Source organism: Bombus flavifrons, chromosome 2 (genome assembly GCF_040668555.2).
Source record: "Bombus flavifrons isolate JBK064 chromosome 2, iyBomFlav1_principal, whole genome shotgun sequence".
Classification (NCBI taxonomy): domain Eukaryota; kingdom Metazoa; phylum Arthropoda; class Insecta; order Hymenoptera; family Apidae; genus Bombus; species Bombus flavifrons.
Genome location: NC_138443.1, coordinates 1,575,193 through 1,596,739, shown reverse-complemented (window position 1 = coordinate 1,596,739; position 21,547 = coordinate 1,575,193). Strand labels below are relative to the sequence as shown.

The 21,547-nt window shown below is 34.3% G+C and overlaps 2 protein-coding genes across 5 annotated transcripts in view; one reads left to right on the top strand and one right to left on the bottom strand.

The window, feature by feature from the left end:
- Syt1 (synaptotagmin 1) overlaps positions 1 to 11,832 on the top strand; it is a 44,756-nt gene extending 32,924 nt beyond the window's left edge. For all 4 annotated transcript variants that reach the window (XM_069132005.1, XM_069132007.1, XM_069132004.1 and 1 more), the window contains exons 6-9: positions 409 to 603; positions 707 to 883; positions 1,473 to 1,724; positions 2,831 to 11,832. In XM_069132005.1, coding sequence (XP_068988106.1) covers positions 409 to 603; positions 707 to 883; positions 1,473 to 1,724; positions 2,831 to 3,025 — 819 coding nt within the window. In that variant the 3' untranslated portion in view covers positions 3,026 to 11,832. The remainder of the gene's footprint in view (positions 1 to 408; positions 604 to 706; positions 884 to 1,472; positions 1,725 to 2,830) is intronic.
- Positions 11,833 to 12,469: 637 nt separating this feature from the next.
- LOC138189824 (lipase member H) lies at positions 12,470 to 20,574 on the bottom strand. Its single transcript, XM_069132008.1, has 7 exons — positions 20,003 to 20,574; positions 18,415 to 18,526; positions 16,143 to 16,291; positions 15,045 to 15,299; positions 14,074 to 14,265; positions 12,989 to 13,157; positions 12,470 to 12,627 (listed from the first exon to the last, which is right to left on the bottom strand). The coding sequence occupies exons 1-7, from the start codon at positions 20,058 to 20,060 to the stop codon at positions 12,513 to 12,515; spliced, it is 1,050 nt and encodes a 349-aa protein (XP_068988109.1). The 5' UTR covers positions 20,061 to 20,574; the 3' UTR covers positions 12,470 to 12,512.
- Positions 20,575 to 21,547: the final 973 nt, after the last annotated feature.

Here is a 21,547-nt window from a genome sequence, read left to right as displayed (position 1 = left end):
ATCGTGACAAAATGTCGTATGGAAGTAATTACTTGTTTTAAATGTAGCCATTTCAACATAGGCAGGAAAATATTCTCCGTGAAGAGGTTAAGAGCTAGATCTATTTATATAAAAAAAAGGTCAGCGTGCGAGAAGTAGATGGGAATTTCCGTGGCTTTATCTATTAAAATATTTTTAAACGAATACAAAGAGCTTCTCTTCATAGAAAATATGTTCAATAGCGGTATATCTGTGTGTAATCAATGCACGACGTAAGCTCCTGTCTCTGTCACTTTCTTTTAATTTGCTATAGAGAAAGATACAGTGAACAAAAATAGAACGCATCTGATAAATCAATTGTCAACAAAACTGTTGAAAAATATTTCGCCGATAAAATCTATTAATACGTCGACGAATCGACTTTTACAGCTCGAATACGATTTCAACACGAATAGCTTGGCAGTGACTGTGATACAAGCCGAGGAGCTACCAGCTTTAGACATGGGTGGCACTTCCGATCCTTACGTCAAGGTTTACTTGCTACCGGACAAGAAGAAGAAATTCGAAACGAAAGTGCACAGGAAAACGCTTAATCCGGTCTTCAATGAGACTTTCACGTTCAAGGTTAGGTCGTTTTCTCTTCAATTGCTTTGTCTCGACGACCATTCAACGAAACGCAAACGACTTTTTCTTTTACTTTTTCTGACGGTACACAATCGTCTTTCAGAGCGTAGCATACGCAGACGCTATGAACAAGACGCTCGTCTTCGCGATCTTCGACTTCGACAGGTTCTCCAAACACGACCAGATCGGTGAAGTGAAGGTTCCTCTGTGCCAAGTCGATCTGGCTCAGACAATCGAGGAATGGAGAGAACTACAGAGCGTCGAGGGCGAGGGTGGTCAGGTAAATTTGTTTTAATACATTTGTAAACGTAAGAAAGATATATTGAATTGAATAGAAACTAAATTAACTCGTAAGAATAGATCATTTTTAAGAAAAACTTAAGGATTTTTGTTCATGCTGTATATCAATGGATACTACTGCTTAAAAGCATGTAGATACTTGATTATTTTTAATAGAATATTTTTAATAGAAAATTACAAATTTTGTTTTCGATACTATATTATGGAAATTATTTTTCAGCAATTTATCGCTCATAATTTATTTCTATTTTTTCGAGAAATTTGTCGTGTCTTTAAAAATTTTACAGTATTCAAGCTGTAATCTCTTTTTCATTTGTTATTAAACTTTAGTAATTTATGTATACCTGTATTTATACCTGTACATTATTTTGAAATACGAAATGTTTTTTAATATAACGAAACTGTCTATTTATTTGCTAATAATTTGAATTCCTAACAAGGATGAGCATTCGACGCTGTTTCAGAGCTAATAAAAGAGTGTTTTTATCAATTGCGTATAATTATCGTTTGAAACGATTGCTTCAATATTCGTATGAATGATAAAGTTGATGTAAGTTTATCAATTACAGGATAACAAATTGGGTGACATTTGTTTCTCGCTACGTTACGTGCCCACGGCCGGTAAATTAACGGTGGTCATCCTGGAAGCGAAAAATCTGAAGAAAATGGACGTCGGTGGCCTGTCGGATCCTTATGTAAAGATCGCTTTGATGCAAAATGGCAAAAGATTGAAGAAGAAGAAAACGTCCATCAAAAAGTGCACTCTTAATCCGTATTACAACGAATCGTTCACGTTTGAGGTACCCTTCGAACAGATACAGGTACGAATCATTGAAATTTCTCTATTATCACCCGTTTATTTCGTACCCTTCATTTGACACGGTCCACAGACACAGGTAACAGTAACAATACACCACTTCTTCTATTCTTGCTACATTAATTAGCACATTTTTTACTTTTTCAATTATCTTTTAGACAACAGCCACGACAATAATTTTATTTCTAATTTTTTTTTGTACCTCCATAGCGTAAGAAGTTTGTTTAAATACTTCAAATCCATTGCAAACGGATGATTTAAATATAATTGGTATAAAAACGAGTTTACGAGAGCGAGATTAAATGATCCGTATGTAATGCGTTAATGAAATACCCTACATAAAGTGCGAGCAATATAGTGCACGCCGTTTTTACTTGCGTAAATAATTTTGTTATAAATAAACAAGAAAGCTCTTTCTAACCTCTATTTTTGAAAAAAGAGAAGAACTAAAATGTTATCTTCTTGATTTTTCTATATTTCACTGTTTATTTAAAATAGGGCCAAAGGTACTTTATGAAGGGACTGATTTTCTACAATCTTCAAAATACCGCACTTCCGAATCGTAAAAAACGTTTTATAATATACAATATATGCTCTGCTACATTTATATCGTGTAAAGAGTTGCTACTTTTTTTCATACGAGCTTAAAAATGTCGCTTAGAAGCTTTGCATGTTCCTCGAATCGAAGGTAAGACGTGTCTAAAGAATAAACACCTCTAAACTAAACAATGTAAGTTCTATTAAACAAGCTCTGCTTATCACTTGCATACGCGCATATTTTTCTATATTTATTATTAAAAATTCTGCATCCTAAATAATGATATGAACTATTTTTTACAATTTCTATTTCTGTAGACTAGTTTTCTAAACAACCATAAATTCCTTTCTCTATATCTTTATCACATGTACATATATATATACATATATATATATCTTTTTTTCGTATTTTTCATATAAATATTCCATTTACCATTGACCGATATTTCCATTTCTAATGGAATTTATGGCTTCTTGTCATATATTTACGTTACGATTCGGAAGTTATGGCGAGAGAAAGAAAAAACATCCACTGTGAGAAGGCAATGCACTAATGCGTGATTTCACGTTTAGAAAGTGCAATTGGTTGTCACGGTAGTCGACTACGATCGTATCGGCACCTCAGAACCCATTGGGAAGGTCGTCTTGGGGTACAACGCGAGCGGAACAGAACTGAGACACTGGTCCGACATGTTGGCATCCCCGAGACGTCCTATCGCTCAATGGCACACGCTTAAGGACCCCGAAGATGGAGACAAGAAGGACTAAGAGATCGTTGAGAGATGTCCAGCATAAAGGTAATGCACACCAAATGGTTCTAAGCAGATGCGACAAATGTACAGAAGCATTATCTCGTTTCGTTTCGTTCCATTCCGTTTTTGCTTTCGCCCCCACCTGATAAACTCTATACATATATATGCACATATGTATATGTAAAACAAAATGCATATACATACATATACATATATATGTATACGTACTTTCCAACGATATCCGTGGACGTTGTACCGTAACGAGAATGCAGGATTTTTTCTGAACAAAAGGAAGAAAGGAAAAGCTAGAAAGAGAAAGAAATGAAAGAGGTGCGGAGGGAAAGGAAATTGAAGGGAAAGAAGCGGGGATGCGACCATCTCCCCGATGTAATCGATCGACTTTATTCGAAGAAAAAAATAATCCGTGCACGAGGATAAAAGTGAAATATATAGATGTGAGAGAAAGACAGAGCGAAAGGGTGGGAGAGAGTGTGAGCGAGTAAAGTACGAAGAGAAAGAGAAAAAGAAATTACAAGAAACAAAGGAAATATACTTTAGTAGATATTAACGATCTATTATTAAAACTAAACAACAATAAAATACCACTAAGAAAGGTTTTAGTATTAAATAATAATATGTTCTCATGGAGTGTAGCGTCTTGTATATACGTATTATCTACCATTACCTTTTTCTGTAGATGTAACAATTGAACGATCTTCAAGTAAACGCGTCCTCTTCGAGGTATCTCGAGACGAAGCATTGAATACTTTTTGCAAAAGATGTCCTGACTTCCATATACGAACTCCGATCGATAGTCTGCAGAATATGTTTCCTTTCTCGTCATTTTTAATTGGTGGCAACGTTTCATAAGATGTTTATATAAGATATTACATGCTGTTAATCTTATTAGATATTATATATTTATATATATAAACATATAAATGTATGCTATATATTCTATGTATATAGTATACGCGGAGATATATATAGACGTATAATGTGTATACGGTGTAAATTGTGTCTCGAATTGCGCGAGTTATAATAGCAGTACAATTTTATTTAAGGAAAATGTTGGCGATGCTTTGTATTTACCGATCGATAATACATGTTCGTGTAAAAGATTCGTACAAATACAGTTACGATTGCATTATAATCGATACGCGTAACAGTTGCAAAGTAAGATAATTTCATTATCTTTTGACCGTCGTTGCATTATTTGTTTCATACGAGTAACACGACCTTTTATATCTTTATTCCCTGTATTTAATTAACAATCGTTTCACTTTCGCATGGACCACGTAACTAACTAACCATGAAGACTACGATCGCATTAGTTTCGTGCAAAAAAGACAATGCTTTCGATCGCGATAGCTTCGTAAAGTAACGATCTTAGATTATGCGTTATCTGTACAGGGAACTCAGCCGATCGAAGCGAATCGGCAGATCGGCGGGAAATTCAAAAACTTCTTCCAATAAGAGAAACGAAACGTACATGCTTAAACACGGTCTCACTCGCAACGATGCGCCACAGTAGTTCTTGTTGCAACAGCATCCTTCGATTATAATATACTCTTACTAGTATCGTTTCGTAATTTCCTTACTTTATGGACAAAACTATTATAGTCGATGGTTGCGAATGGCGATTCGTTTGCGAGTGAATTGGGGCAAAATTAAGGGACGTTTCGATCGTTGAGTTCTTGAAATTGAATCTGCGCAATTGCCAGTGAAATCGAGCATAACGCGAAATAAATGGCATGTCTCGATCCGTATACGCTCGATTTCCCCTCGATTCCGCATGTTCATCCCGAGTATACATACGCGTGTACGTGAAACTGTAAACATATTGGTATATATACATATTATATATACATTTACCACGTGTTATATATGCAGATACTGTTATTGTTTTTCGATATGTAACGGGCCTACCGATTGTATAACTTACGTTATTGTTCCGTTAAACTATTTCTCGGATAATAAACATAAGAGGCTGGAAGAAAGCTAAACAAAACAGAGTAGTGACGAGTCCACGGTGATTCTCTATGTATCTTGGAAATTGGAAAAAAAAAGAAAATAAAAAGGAAACACGGTTCGAAGAGAAAAACACATATATCCATGGTACATACGTTTCAAACCAAACTTAACGAAATAATTACGAGGACGTCCCGAGATTTAACAAAGCATTATTATTATTATTATTATTATTATTATTATTATTATTAATATTATTATTATTATAAATATATATATATTTATATATATATATATATATTATATACTATATGTATCCTTCGAGAAAAGATAAAATCAATTGTTAGAAAACTAACTTTATACAGTATTAACTGAGTTTGACTGCTATAAAAAAAAAAGGAAATTCATATATTTTATTGCATCGTTGACCTTGAAGCTTCGAATTTGACTGAATGAAAAGAAAGAAAACGGATTGATGGATACAATAAACGTAGCGTCTTTTTGCGTGTGACACGTGTCCCGAGAACTAACGAAGAAAGAACACGTTGTTAAAAGCCCACACGATAGAAACTTTCCTCGATGAAAACGATAACTATTTCCGTCAGTCTAAATCGACAGCTATCTACATATAGTTTGTGACTTATAGTGAATGATGAAAAAAAAAAGATACCCAAATGTAAACGGGCCTTAACGCTTTTTCGAGTTGTCCTTCCCCCCCACTACTCATCGCCGAAGATGCATAGAAAACTTTGTAAATATCACGCCATGAACATTTCAAAGACACTAATATTTGATAATCATATATAAGTCCATTCGGGTTATATTCTCATGATAGAATCTAGACGTCATTTGATTCTCAATACGATTCGATGTTTCTTTATTTCGTGTCCGTTCAACGTAGTACAGTGTACTCTACGATTCGCCTAATGACAACAAGTAAAACAAAAAGATATTTGCACGCAAATCGAGCCGTATTAATCATGTAACGATATCATTACTAATAACGACATTAGTAATAAATTTAACTATACGTACATATATGAAAAAGACAGAAGATAATGTATCGTGAGAAGAAGAATGTCAGGTGTATTCGAAGATTTCGTAAAGGTTATGATTCACATGATCGTTACGAAATCCTGCGTACATTACGCCTGTCCGAGTTCGAATACGAAACGTGTATAAAAAGAAACGAAAGAAGATGGATATCAAGGTAAAAATCTCGAAACAAGACACGGATTTTCCTCCGTACGTTTCCAAAATCTTACATGCTATTCCAGTGATATATCTACCTGCTATGTATCAGTTATATCATACAAACTATAATACGAAAAACCCAAACGAATTATCGATTGTTACCGATGACACCTAATAATATTAAGAATTGAGTTGGTGTTGCTTGAAATTTAACGTGAAAATATTCCGCTCTCGGCATTCAAATACTTAACCACATTACATTTCGAGCAACACGAGCTTACCAAATACAGCAAATATCTATAAATCGAATTCACGAATAAACATACTTCTCTTGATTCGGTTAATCCTCTGTACGTTGCAAGATAAAAAGAGAACGAATAGAAACCTTTACTTAGAAACGCATATGCATAAATTCGCATTAAGGATAGATCCACTTCGAAGGCCATGTTTGTTTATCGCATGTACTACTTGCGGAGAAAAACTTGATAATTTAGTCGTTGATTCATTTCTGACAATTAATTTCGGTTGAATGTAACGTTTATTATATTGACGTAATTTTAGTATAATATTAACTTCATACGAAGAGAAACGAAACAAACATAACATCACCGTTTCGTGTGTATAATTCATTTCTATAATTCTTTCTGGGCCCTTTAAAGGGGTCGTTGAAAGACTCGATGCCAGAATATGATCGCCGATCAGAATATCTAGTCCAGACAGCAAAGTACATTAAGTCATTCGAAATAACGACGCATAATACGTACACCTTTGCCGACAAAGTTGATCAATGTTCGATAAATGTATTATGCGTTGGCATAAAACTTGTATTTGGGTTAAAAACTGCATTTACTATCCGATGTGTCGAACGTGCGTATATCAAACACTGTTATGAGCTACTTTTATTTGCATGCTCGTTATAAATTTTTTAAGCGACAAAAACGTGTGGAGCTTACATACAATCGTCATATAGATGGTATCCGTGAAACTCTGGGAAAATATATAAATTGCAAGAGTATTCTATCGATAGTTTATGGAATCGCGACTGTAATAGCGATTTTGATTATCTACAGATAGCTCGATAGTTCATGGCACCACTAATACAGCGTTTCAGTCGGCAAAGTAGTACGCGTCGATTCATACATGCATCGGTGTAGGAAAAAAAAGCAGTCGTTAAATATACATAAAATCGATCATTGGAAATAACATAGGAAGTGTAGAATAGAGGTGTGTAAGTGTAGTCGTAACGTAGAGAGTGCAGATTCTTAGATTATATCATACCAATCTTCTGGATCCTGAAGTCGAAGTCTTTCTCTGAGATCGAAATCAGGATCCGGCATTCTTATTGCGCGCGAACAGCGCTTGACACACATGATCACTAAACACTTAACCAAAACTTGGTTCTATCATTTGTTCAGGACCAATTATCATAAACGATTATATCGATAGTATGTTCGAGTCATGTTATTAATGCAGCATTGTACTTAAAAAAAGGAAGAACTTTAATGAGGAAATTCAGGATGATTTACTGTAAAAAAAACGAAAGAAAGAAAAAAGAGAGAAATAAGCGCCGCGAGCACCCGGCATCGATCGAGAAGCTACGACGAGCGCTTGTATGTACAAGGAACGAATGTTGTCCGTTCTTTTTCTCAAGGTATATCCTACCGGTTTGTTTCGTCTAGCTTTTACATAAATGTTAAACGAAACGTCAGATCGAAAAGTCTCGACGGAATAATAACGCGGACAGTTGAGAAGAATGTTGAAATTATAAGTTCTATATAACGAAAATAACATTGAAATACAACGTTACTTTTTAACTCACTTCTTCGAAGTCATCGATATCTTTTTATTTACATATCCAACCGACCAGTGTACGATGTAAGGAATGGTAGCAAAAACCAGAGAACGTGACTGACAATGGGATTTTGAATACTTTTACGCAGACTCGCCATTTTTTACGTGAAGCTACCTCCTCTTTTTAATAAATGTTCATCTACTTCATCCGATCAAACTCATCATCGAGGTTGCAGTTGCATTAGAGAACACGTCCAGGAAGACCAACCCTGTGTTGATCTGAATCTTATTCATACTTAGCCGACTAATCGATAATTCAATCAAATAGCGATAATCCTGAGTAAGTTCGAACAGAAGGCATTGACAAGTGCAGAGTGAAATTGGCTGGGAATGTTCGGCTATTATCGAATCGAGTACAGTTCGGGTCAGCGTATCGTAATCACGTGGAAACCTACGAATGACAAAATCCGCAATAACGTGCACGCGAGCGACAAAGCAAACTTGCTGTAATTATCTTCCGAGGCGGAAATACCGTACCGTTTTATGACTATTATCGGTGCCACTACCAGTGTCCACGTAACGTCTAAATAGTGCCTTTCATTGCTTTCGAAATGATTTCCGTGTGTACCGCCACTGATGTATGACAATCGATCGATGTCGTCGTTCTCGACGTGACGTAAAAAAGCGATATGCTATATAAATACAATGAAGAAAATATGGAACATAATAGGGGAAACTAATCATCGAACGAGGAAGGAGTATATCGGTAATATAATAGGTAAAAAAGTGAAACTATCGATTGGCACGATTATCGATAAATAATCATTAACATAATAGATTATGAGTAATTACTGAAATGAACGTGTCGATCGTGGTCGTGGTGCGACAAGTAAAAATAATATTACTATTGATACTAATAATAATTAATTTAAAGAAGAATAACACGCAACGCGTAGTGATTTAGTTGAGTAGATCGAGTAAACACACGACGATATAGAAAAATACGACGGAAAACATTCGAATCGATGAGAAGTGGCAATTGGTCTGAGCTGGCTCGTGATAGTGTACGTTGACGACGAGTTTAATGAACCGAACAGTGTTGAAAGTAACAATCGAAGGAATTCTATTTGACGTTATGCTGATTATTTGATTAATATTAATTCCTTAGTTTAAAGAGCAGTTAGAAAACAACAGGTATGGTTAATTCATGAAGTTTCTATTTAATTCAATTGTTCTTTCTACGCTATACTTTAGAAGCGTACATTGACATTTTATTTGTTTTTTCTACGAAAGAACAATACTATTTACGTATTTAATATCTTGTACGTTAAATGTCTCTTTTTAAGGGATTTTACTTCAACTGATAGCTTTCTATTAAAGACAAAAAGTGGGTAGAAATATGATAATGGTATTTTAGTCTGAAAAGATTGATCAATTTCTATTGATTACATCGTCAAAGAACCTTTTTTTCTGAAGAATATATATAATTTTAGAAAATTCAACACTGTGCTTAGCGATTGGAGCACGCTCGAAAGCATTTGGCGGAAATGGATCTACAGTGATACGCGAGCAAACAATACATGTGCCTAAGACCTCGATGCCTGTGCTTTTTTACCAAATGTATAACTACATTACGTAGTAATCATAAAACGGTACATTTAAAAGTTTCAAGTAATCGTTGAGTTCCCTACTAATTATTTCTCAAGTATCTTATTTCTACCTTCGATCTTTCTACGCTATTTGTTACAAATAAATCTACTCGTCTGTATTTTTTTCTTTCACATTTCTTCTAGCTCTTAAGTACCTGTATCGCGATGATAAGTTTCATCTCAAGGATAAAGACATACTAGCAACCATCAACTATCATCAGTGTAGCACTCGCGATTTATCGAAATCACGTATAATCGAGGATCGCTCATTTTCTTCGTATTATTCATAAAAAACGAACAATCGAAAGTTCTTAAACAATACAAACCGCACCAGTCTTTCGAGCATGGTCATTTCCGAGCAGTTGTAAGAATATAAGGCGATGTGCTCTTCAAATCCTTCGAAATTCCCGCGCAATGGCGGGTCCGATCAACAAACGTACCGATTGTCATGTTAGCAGTATAAGGATTGTCCAAGAGACGTAAATAGATGTGTACGTCGGTCCAAATGGCACGTAGCGCACGAAAGAAACAATGATGTAAATAAAGAGAGAGAAGAAACAAAAAAATACAATGAATCTTTGTAAAGCCTTAATTTAGTCTGATAGTAAAATACTGATTTACCTTTTACTTTCGTCTTTTATATTTATTTCTTCGCGAGTAGAACGATGCCACAGCAGAATATAATTAACACGTAGAATTGAAAAAAGACTCCTTAGATGTTCTTAAATTCCTCTTTGGATAATGCATGAATTGCTCAGTTTTCAAACTTTTCCCTTCACCGTGATTCGTCACTAAAACCAAAAACATAAAAACAAAAAAAGAAAAAGAACAAAAAAAAAAGTAGATTTCTTTAGTAACGATGATATGAGTTTCCTTAAACCCTTTTGGGACGGTTTTCAGAAACATAGTCAGTAGATAGAGAATTACATTTTAGTGGTAGTAACAAAAAATTACTTTCTATATAGTCGTAATGTTTTCCATTCAACAATATCAATCGACGTCAACGAAGAATAATTCATTAAACTATGTGTTATCGCAGGATTCGAAGTTTCTCGTGTAACATAATATTCACATTCGAGTGAAAGAGATATCCCGAAACAAGGAGAGAAGGACATAAAGAGTGTACAAACGGCGCAAAAATTATCGCTTTCCAAAGACTTGAACTTCGAATCTCGGTTGAATTGCTTCGCGCCTTGTAAATGAATCATGCTATACAATAAAATTGTATTTATAACGCGTATGAATTACTCCTTGACAATGTACACGGAACCCGAAATGGATGACAAAAATTCTTACATAGACGTTACCGTCGCGAAAGGGTCCAAATGAAAATAAACTAAACAAGAAATAACTTCAATGAAAACAATAATGGAACGTACCAAAGCAATCGACAACGATAAAACGAACATACTGATACCAAACACACTAACGCTAAAGATAGCTACTAGTACTAACGCAAGAAACCAAACAAAAATAAATAAATAATAAACATAAAAAATAAAATAAGAGGATAGAAAGCAACAAAAATATTAAGAAAATGTGAAACGCACAGCTCGTTGAAGTTGTTGAAGCATCGTTCTGGCTCCCGGAAGAAAAAGACTCCGCGCTAGAAATTGATTTCTGTTTTGTCATATACCCATCGAACAACCGAAACTGTCCATTTTTTATCGTAGATCCTACGTTGTCCACTGTAAGAGGTGTAGAGAATTTATTCTTAACTCTATGATCTATACAGATGAAGATCTATATATAAAAAATATATATATATATACACGAAATTTAAAGTCCTACGTTTTGGGACGATGCCCGTGAGAACGAATTAAATATCGACAATAGATCGTGATCGATCTTTTACTCTCGATCAAACCCGAGCATCGGTCCCGCCGAGAGAACGAGAGTGAGAGAGAGAGAGAGAGAGAGCGGGAGAGAAAGAGAGCGAGGAAGAGCGAAATGTGAAGCAGACGAAGGGACACGGTTCCCTTTACACCGCATTCGAGCCAATCTGAAAAAAACAAACGAAGCCCTGAATGCCTCGAAAGCTTGAAACGTGGATGTATTAACAACTTGTAATCATTCCATTGCATATTATACATAATTAAGGTTTAGCGCGACAGTGTACTGTAAATCCATAGACGTTATTATTATTATTATATATATATATATATAAATATATATATATCGTAATTATTATGTAATAAATATTGTTGTTAACATAAAATTCGTAATGATCGATCGTTCTCTTTTTCCCGAACATCATTTCGATATACTACACGTATTTTCATAGGTTTCGCGTAGGAACCACGATACTTACAAAATCGTACGCCTATGTGTTAAGAAGATATAGCAATTTTTGTTTTCAATAACTCATTTCAAGACTATTTTTCCCTTCCGTTTTAAGTTTAAGATTTATTTTATCCTGGTTAGACACCAATATCATTCGAAAGGATAGCTTCGTTCTCAATTCGTCTATTTCGCTAGTATAATAATTTGTTTATTTCTAATTATAATTTACATTCATATTCATCACAGATAGAAAAACGATGAGCCGTGACGGTAAAGAATAGATTTACATATATTATAATAACGAAAACCGAGGATCGTACGATCACTAAACGCCAGACGATTCCATAAAATTGACAGAATCGGAGAAAGCGATAATTCTTGGAACACCATAACAATAGAATCCAGTGGAATAAATACATTAATCGGCAAACTAGCAATGGTATACGGCGGTTGATGGTAGGTTACGTAGCAAAATAGTTTATTGCGTAAAAACTAATTAAAAAATATACAAAGAAACAACAGAGGCAAACATAACACAGCATACAGTACATACAACTAATAACCGCGTATACTATAATTATTCTATAATTATGTTGATTAACTGCTTCAGTAAGCTTAGTACTGGCGGGAGGACGATCGTTTCCGATTTGTCGTTCGTTGGCTTTTTACGGGAAGGCCGCGGGCGTATGGTTTGTGTGCGTTTGTTGAGAGATAGTAGATGCCTCGTGCTCTGTAACATTTCAAATTAACGTCCTTTTTTTCAGTTTTTTACTCTTTTTTTAATCTTCCTTGGAATTGTTCTATTTTTTCTTGCATATTTATATTTATCGTACATCGTTCAAAAATATTTTAAAAGCCTATGGCCATTTATTCAATAATTTTGTATAAATTGCGGGCTGTAATCTTCTGTTGTTCAAACAGTTTTTGCAATTTTACATGTTACGAATTACTATTATTATCGTATTATTAATGAGCTATTGGCAATTTTGCAAAAGTGCAGTTATAGGTACAACTTCTATAACTCTTTGAAAATTAATCATTTTTGTTTTAGTTGTTTCATTTAGGAAGTCGGAAGAATTAAAAATACTTACGTATGTGGGGCGTCTTCTCCCATGAGTATGTGCTCTTCGAGTTTCGGATTGCACCAGCCGATCAGGTAGGAAAAGAGATTTCCACACGGCGCTGCCCAGAATCCTACTTTCGTCGTGATTGATTCTATGTAATAAGGCGTCACTTTTGTGTGGTCGCACGACAACGTCTCTGCGGACGAAACATTTCACTGATTTCATTCACAGTCGACCATCCGTCCCGTAGAACGTTTTCTCTAATGATAAGGTCACTCTATGGGGAGTCATAATTACGTATTTTCACGAGTTCAAAGGATAATGATCTCCTTCTCCATTCCGTATTCCAATCCATAGCATTTAATGAAATTCAATTTAAAATTAAAATTTCGAGACAAAGAAAAGATTATAAATTAACGATAAGAGAAATGAATTACCATACTTATGGTTTCATCGAACTTCTTAATAAATAAAGCTTTAAATTATAAAATGTACAAGATATAGATTCTTTTAACTATACGTATTTCTATATTCTGAAAGGTTCGTGCCTTTAAAAAGAATACTTCGAAATTCACTGTTTGTCAAAACTTCAATTTCCACAATTTCTATTTAACTAACACGCTTTCTTCTAACCATCAGCGAACATTGGGGAGAGAATTATTGTTCCTTTTACACAAAAATATCTAATACGGATAAATGGAGCAACTTGGACAACTCAATTTAATTCCTGACTAAACTTAGACTAAAGAAACAAAATCTTAATATTCTTTTAATTTCTAATATCTTCCACAGCTGTCACAATGTTCAACAAAATTCCTTCCATCAAGAAAGTTCGTAATAACAACTCGTTTTATAAAAAGTCAAATTATATACTTTCAAGAGAACTGAAACTGGACGAAGCTGTCATTCGTTTCTGGTTTAACGCCAACACGATCGTTTCTCCTCAATTTACTTTCTTTAATGCCTCTTTGAATGCTTCATAAACAACACGCAACCGATCACTTTGCTATTTAACAAATAACAGCCAACAGCTAACATAATACACGCAATTCTCAAAAGGTCTGAATCTCTCTTGCTCGTTGAGATAAGTGAAAATGGGTCATATTACTTACGGAGCAAGGAAGTTGTCGCGCATCCGGGCTGACTGGAACCTCCGTTCACATAGAAATCTGCGTGCCCGGTCGGTCCCCACTGACCCAAAATCCCGGCACCAGTGTGGATCACATCGACGAAATGCGCGTCCGTTTCGTCTAAATCCATCGACCGGTTCCCATTCATGTAGAAAAATATCGTTGGATCGAGTCCTAATCGAAAAAAAACCAACATGAAAATTCATTCGCGATAGAGAGCGATTTTTCATTTTCATGGTAGGCCAACCTACCTTACTGTTTTTGGAAGGTCATCGTAAATAATTTAACTACTTAAGGAGAGAGAAAAAATGTCGATTAATCCAGAATAAGATTAGTTTGTGGGATATCTATGGATGTTTCAAAAACAAGGGGATGTGAAAAAAGACAGGAGGATATTCATAAGCTGTGATTTTAAATATCTAGACAATGAAGAAGATTCGTGTAAGTACATATAAATTAAATTAAATTAGAAGTTACATACTGTATCCGTGTATTTATAGCGTTCAAGATTCATTTGTTAAAAATTAGTTTAAATTTATCTTGATTACCTTTTTACGTAATTTTAGTCCTGACTTAGCAAAACACAATGGAAAAGCTAATTAATTTAGATATGGATACAATATGAAAAGATGAAATAAATTCACTTATATCTTTCACGTTACATTCAATTTTTCCTATTTAAATCGAGTGGTAGGTTTAACACCAAATTCTATGCCTGGATTGAATCATCTCAAAAAATATATATCTTTCGATATATAATTATTCTAGAACAAACTGGTGCTACGGCAAATATAAATCTACGATATATGTATAGGACCAAATTTGCCTTATTATTAGAGTTTACCTTAGCATACGTCACTGTATTAAGGTTCTAACAGAATTTCGTTAATCTGATTGTTAATGAGAGCGAAATCGCAAGAGATGCGATTAAATAATAAAATTACACACATTACCTGTAATCCTTCCAAGCTTGTCATCGGGCAAATAATTCGCAATCAGACCAGCTATATGCGCACCCACGCTGTATCCGAGCACGTGTATATTCTCCACCCTCGTTCCACGAGGATGATCCCTCAAGTACCTTACCAATTGAGCAATACATCGTGAACAGAAATCTGGACCCCATTGTATTTGCGACAGACAAGGCTCGCGCACCAACGAACCGTAATCGACGATTATAATATTGTAATCGCCTCGCGTGAAATACGCTGAAATCGAAAGTTTCATACATCGAGACCATCGCGCATTGCGTAACCCACGCTACTTGTTCGAATCTTTTAATCTTCATCGACCAAAAACTGCGAGCTAACAGGCGATTGGTTTTTATTTCTTTGAAACGATATACAGTTACTGAAGAATTTTTATTTTCCGTTATCGTATAAATGTTATTTTTTTATGTTATATAGATATACATATACGTCTATTCGAAGCGATATAGCTTATAATTTTTCTGGATTCAATTATAAAGATCACTGAAAAGCAAAATTTTCCATACTTTTTGTTCTCGTTTATAATTGTGTTGTTATCAAACACAAATTATTACTTTTACAATATCAAATGAATGGAACAATACTTCATAACGAAGGTAATTTTCCATTAAATTTCTTTTTTTATCATCACAGAATAGTTAGACAAAACCAATTGCAACATTTACGATGTTTTAAATAGTGGATCGATCAGAGTATGAAAGTTACTGACATATGACGTGAGTCGCTATTTTTCTCGTGCCAAGTAAAATTTTACAACTTTTCGAATAGACGAGAAATGCGATAAAAACTTTCACACTCTCTCGCAGAAACTCTCATCACCGAAATTGGTCACTTTCGTGTGAAATACATATTCAATAAATCGTTTATTACGTTATTATTCTAAAATGTAAGGAAATTGTATAAAATTTTTAAACAATAAAAATGTAATTGCGTTACTATCAAAACATAGTCGTACGATTCTTAAATTTCTCTAAAAGACAGATTTAGTAAAATTGAACTATGTTAAGAATGATGACACGAAATAATAAACTGAACTAAGTTATAATATTCTTCAAACGTTACCTCTTCGAAGATCCGGGCTGGGTATTAAATTCCTCCCTCCACCAAAACCGTGGATAATGATTTTCGTGGGATGTGAATTATTGAATTTGGAGTACTGAAGTGACTCGAACCTTCTCACGTTAATGCGTAGAGGCTTCTTTTGTGTTTCTCTGAAAAATGGCAGTCCCAAGAAAGTTACATTCACCTATTCAACGATCTTCCTAAGAAAGTAAAGAAATGCGTGCGCAATGAATAAAACAAGAGAAAAGTCAGTTTCTAAAGTAAAGTGATATATCAACGCTAAATATAATACAGTATAATATCTTAGACTTTAACATAATTATAATATATTTATTATTGCAGTATTCTTAGTAATTATACATACACTAAATATAGATACATTTTTTTAAATAACTACTTGTTAAGTTTCATTAAATATCAAGTATTAAATAAATATTAGATAGTCGTATGTTACATTGTATATGAATCTACGAAGCGAATGTCAACGACCTTATAATCTCGAATGGAGTTTCACTCGCGTTACGATATTTCTTTTATCGAATCCTATTCCCTTGACTCTAATAATATTCGTATATTACTAGACACGTCTTTATGAACGCATTAGTTATCCCTTCATGATAATTACATTACGGACATTTATGCACTCATATTCTTCTGAACACAACCAAGGAAATGCCTAAGTATTACAACGAGTAGTATACTTTAGATATTTTCTATATCTTAGCATCTTCTGCTCATTCTGTCTATGTTTGCATCTTCAAATTTCTCATAAATGTAGAAAAATGTACAATCTGATACTATAATCTCTCAAATTCTTAATAAATATCGTTTCTAGAAACGAAGCAAATCTAATACCTCGCTTAGAAACCAATACGAAGGAAAGTGAATAATCTTAATTTTTAAAATATACGCCGTAACGAATCGACATAAGTATTCGATTTTCGCTTTTAAACAAGATAGCGTGGTACAGAAAAGAACAACCTAATCGACGCGACAAAAAAGGAAAATGTGAATGAGTAAAAGCACTTAGAACGTGCCAAGACACTGTTAGTTACCGGAGAAAGGTGAACTTCGAAACGAGGCCACACTTTCAGCGCGAGACGGACTGATCGTGATCTTGAAATCGAGAGTCGTATGTCCACGTTCTTCCTTACGGCCAACATTCAGGTTCGAGGTGAACATTCTCGAACGTCGAACGAAAGTAAGTTGAGGAACCGCGAAGCGTTCAGCTGACGCAAAAGTAAATGGGAAATTTCACCGAATGTTAGAACGGCTAGTGTCGCAAAGCGTAATTTTTTCGTCATCTCGTTGAGACGAGATCGAATTCCGAGACGGTAGCGGAAAACGCGATACAAAATAAAACCGGCGATGATAGAAAGTTACAATTTCTTCATCTAGAGTTTCCTGAAACCAAGACAAATAATATGGTATGACGATAGTTATATAGGATGTTACAGAGAAGCGTTATTTTTAACAAATAATTTTAACAGATCGTTTGGTACATTGACTTTCGAGAAATAAATCCTGTACGATTTTAGGTATTACAGTTTTACAGTATAGTTTTAGAGTATGGTTTTAGATTATGGTTTCAATCGTTAAATAGCTGAAATTGAATGGTTTCACTCGTGTTATCCATCATCGTTATTATCATTTAGTTAATGTTAAGGAATTACGACAGTTTGATGAATTATTTATTTTAACGAATTAAAAGAAGTAACATTTCTTATATCGCTAATTGTAGGGATTTTAAAGTAAAGTATTAGTTTACGTAAGAAAACACTTGCTAAATAAAAACATATTTAAGTCGTTTATTATAATAGAATTTATAATAACGCTTCAAATAGGAAATAATTTATTTAACGCATTTCTATTTATTTCATTTAAAACAACTATTCTTCCTTTACAGTTTTTCACATAATCATCTTGAAGTACTTTTCATAAGGTGTACCTTTTTATGTTTTCCTTATGATTATTTAGTAAGCTTGACAAATTCACAAGAAACTGAATGTTCGAAAAACTTCTCATTATTAAATCAAAAAATATATAAAATATGATGAACAATAAAGTATACTACACAGAAGGAAATTCAAATAGTGTACATATATAATTGATGTGTACATATAATGTATGTGTAACGTGTATATATAATTGTGTATATATAACTCAATTTATATAATTTATTAATATTATATATATATATAAGTTAGAGTAAAATAATTTATCGTTATTTTCGTTTACATAATTTAATTAAATTAATTTAAAACAATCTTACCTTGTGTACAAATAATATTCAATCTGTGGATGTGGGCATTCAAAGGGTGGTTTCGCACAGGATGTACTGTTAAACAGATCCTTGAACGTTTTTGTCTCCGCACTCACATAATCTAAGAACGAAATCGACGTATATTACCGATCTGCATACCGATTATACCTATTTAATTTCCTCGATCCCGATTTCACATAAATCATTTTTCTACGGCTGGTTAACTGCCGATTGTCCAAGATCAATCATTTATAAATATAGCTTTTGCACAAAAAACCATTCGACCGTTCCAAGAAACCAGAGAAGCAGGTAAAGGTCGATTGTTTCGCTGTATCGCTTTTATTAACTTTTTGTTGCTCTTCTTTCATTAAATGTATTCTTGCGGCAATAGTATGAGAATGTAGATAAGCATTTAATTAACGATGACAAGTAAAATAGCATTGACATGATTCTCTCTAAGATTGTAAAAAGCGACCTTTGATTTCTGATCTATTCGTTAGCATCTAAATAATCGAGTATTGCAAAATTTTTTATAACGATAACTTTAGTGATTATTGACGATTCTTGACAAAATCTTTTGATGAAATCTTGATAAAATCTTTTAGATGTAGTATTATAAATAATAGCAATCAATTCGTAGGCACTATGTTTAATATTTCTGTTTGGAAGATGATTTAATTTACGAGGAGATTTGGTGTGAATTACTTGATTCTTTATTTTTTAGTCATTTAACTTTGGTTTGTTAATTATTCACAAATTTCATCATACAAACAGTTCGACTTTCTACTTAACATTTTAACGTGGAAATTTAGAATGTACTATATTAATAAGTAACTATGTTGCTAATTATTCACATTACGTTTAAACGTCACATTTCTTTGAACTTTTTACAATGAAACATGTAATAAGATATTTTTCAGGGCAACAAATATTTTCGTTAAAAATTGTTTCTGTCAGAAATCGTCTAACAATCGTAATATTAAATCAATTAATTATTCATCAATATACACTGCCTTATACTAATATATAATACGAATTGAATGCGGTTCATAGCTTCTCTAATTATTTTATTATAAATCACATCGTACACCTATGTCATAAAATGTAAAACACTAAATGAAAATGAAAAAACACTGAATTTGCTACAATTCTTCAAGAGACGTAACAAATAGATATTCTAATACCTGTGACTGGCAACATACATATTTTCTTAATTTCCAATTATTTCATAAAATTACTCTGTCCTATTCGGAATCTACCTCTACAAGCCCATTACCACGCCAAAACACTGCCAACATCAGACCCCGTTTCCTTAATGCCACCAAATTTTACTCGAGTACACTTTAGAAATCACGCACTAAATATCAAAGCAGGATATAGTTTCTCTCGGACGACGGACGAGTCACAAGTCGTCCCTCCAACACCATTCGAACACCAACGCGACAATTTCCAACTCGCAACTTCCAAAGTTCCAAGATCAAGTTAAATCAACTGTTATATTTTCTCGTGATTTGCGCGAAACTTCGATTCTTGGTTCGGATTTTGAGCGTGAAAAAGGGACCGGCAGTCGATAATCGAGCATCGACAAACTACTTACGATACTGCAACGCAGCAAAGAGGACGAACATGAGATATCTCAAGACACTGACCGCCATCTCCCGCGCTCGCGTGGTTTGTGATATAACATTCAGACACGCGGTGGTGAAAAATCAGTAAAAGTGCTTCCCGCCGCTTCTCTCGGCCGATTGCAACATGCAAAGTCACCGTAGGGATACAGAGGATCCCCGGGGGGGACTTTAGAAAGTCGCCAGCTGCTTCACGCGTTCAATAGCTTCTCTCTGCGATTGTACGCACGCCAGTGCACGTATGCACGATGCATCGCGAAATGTGCACGTTGTTAGGTAGAATATTGATGCTTCGATAGATTTAGTACCGCCCAGGGTGTTGCATCTTCGACGGATGTTCGTGGCGGGCCTCGATTTCCGGGAAAGCATATACATACCACGGCCAATTGCAGTGAGTTCGTTCATTCGCGTGCAATTAAGCCACTATTCGCGGACAGATTTCGCGTGCCATCCCCTTACACATTATACTCTCTTAGTATAAATCCTCAATTTTGGGCCAAAAATTCCCACTGGTTCCCAAGAAATTCCGTCTCAAAATCTTTGAGCCCTGGTACAGTCTTATATTCCTATTAATTAATTATAACTTAATAATTTAATTATAATTCAATTATAGTAATGCAATTAATTAACTTAATAATTAACTGTTTTGTGAATGACCAGAAGTGGTCAGGGAATGGCAGCAGAGTTAGGGGAGTCACATCCAGCCTTTTGGATAAAGTTAATCGTTCCGTACTTTATGACACCAACAAAATTCATGTGCACGATGACGTAAGTAAACAACCTTAATTTACCATTTTGTGAATGGTTTATCGATGGTGGTTGAGTTGGAGCAGTCGTACTAAGCTTGTTTTTTAAAACTAATTGACTTACCTTATGGCACCAACAAAATCCAGCCGGAAGATACCTGTTTATTTCCGATTCGGCAAGTAGCAGTTAAGCATACCAGGTGAATCATGTTTGTCTAACACTGAACTTTCACTTCAAATGAGGTTGTTTCTTGTGCTCAAAGGCGTGTGTATTTATATCACTAGCTTTTGAACTAGGAATTTTATCAAATAAATATAATTGTAAAATAAAACTACATGTATATTCGTATGTATCAAAATAATAATCATATGTATTTGATTTTCATAAAATAAAACTAGACACTTTTGATACTTAATGATTTCTTTAGAAAATACTACGCAAATGTTAAAATCTTGGCTTTGTCACTTTTAGCCGTCTGAAAGAAAATTATGAGTATTTGAAAACATCGGCTTACAATTTATTGTCAATAATCAGTATTTCTTATCTTTTTTTTAATTACATAATACACTCAAAATTACAGTATACATACATATTTTACATAATTATTGTTGTAATAATTATTAACAAACCAGACTTACCGGCGTGTGTAACAATGACTCATTTTTGTTTGCTTTTTGTTCTCGTCCTAACTTGCAGCTACGTGTATTATAATAGAACAGGCCCGCTATTTCGTTTATTTGAACAGTCAAAATAGATTTTCTTTAAATTGC

Coding starts and splice junctions, on each gene's coding strand:
- LOC138189824 (XM_069132008.1), bottom strand. CDS start 20,060: ATGGCGGTCAGTGTCTTGAGATATCTCATGTTCGTCCTCTTTGCTGCG. Junction 18,527..20,002: donor CTTTGCTGCGTTGCAGTATC/GTAAGTAGTTTG, acceptor TTTCGTTCTTAG/ATTATGTGAGTGCGGAGACA. Junction 16,292..18,414: donor GAATATTATTTGTACACAAG/GTAAGATTGTTT, acceptor GCCATTTTTCAG/AGAAACACAAAAGAAGCCTC.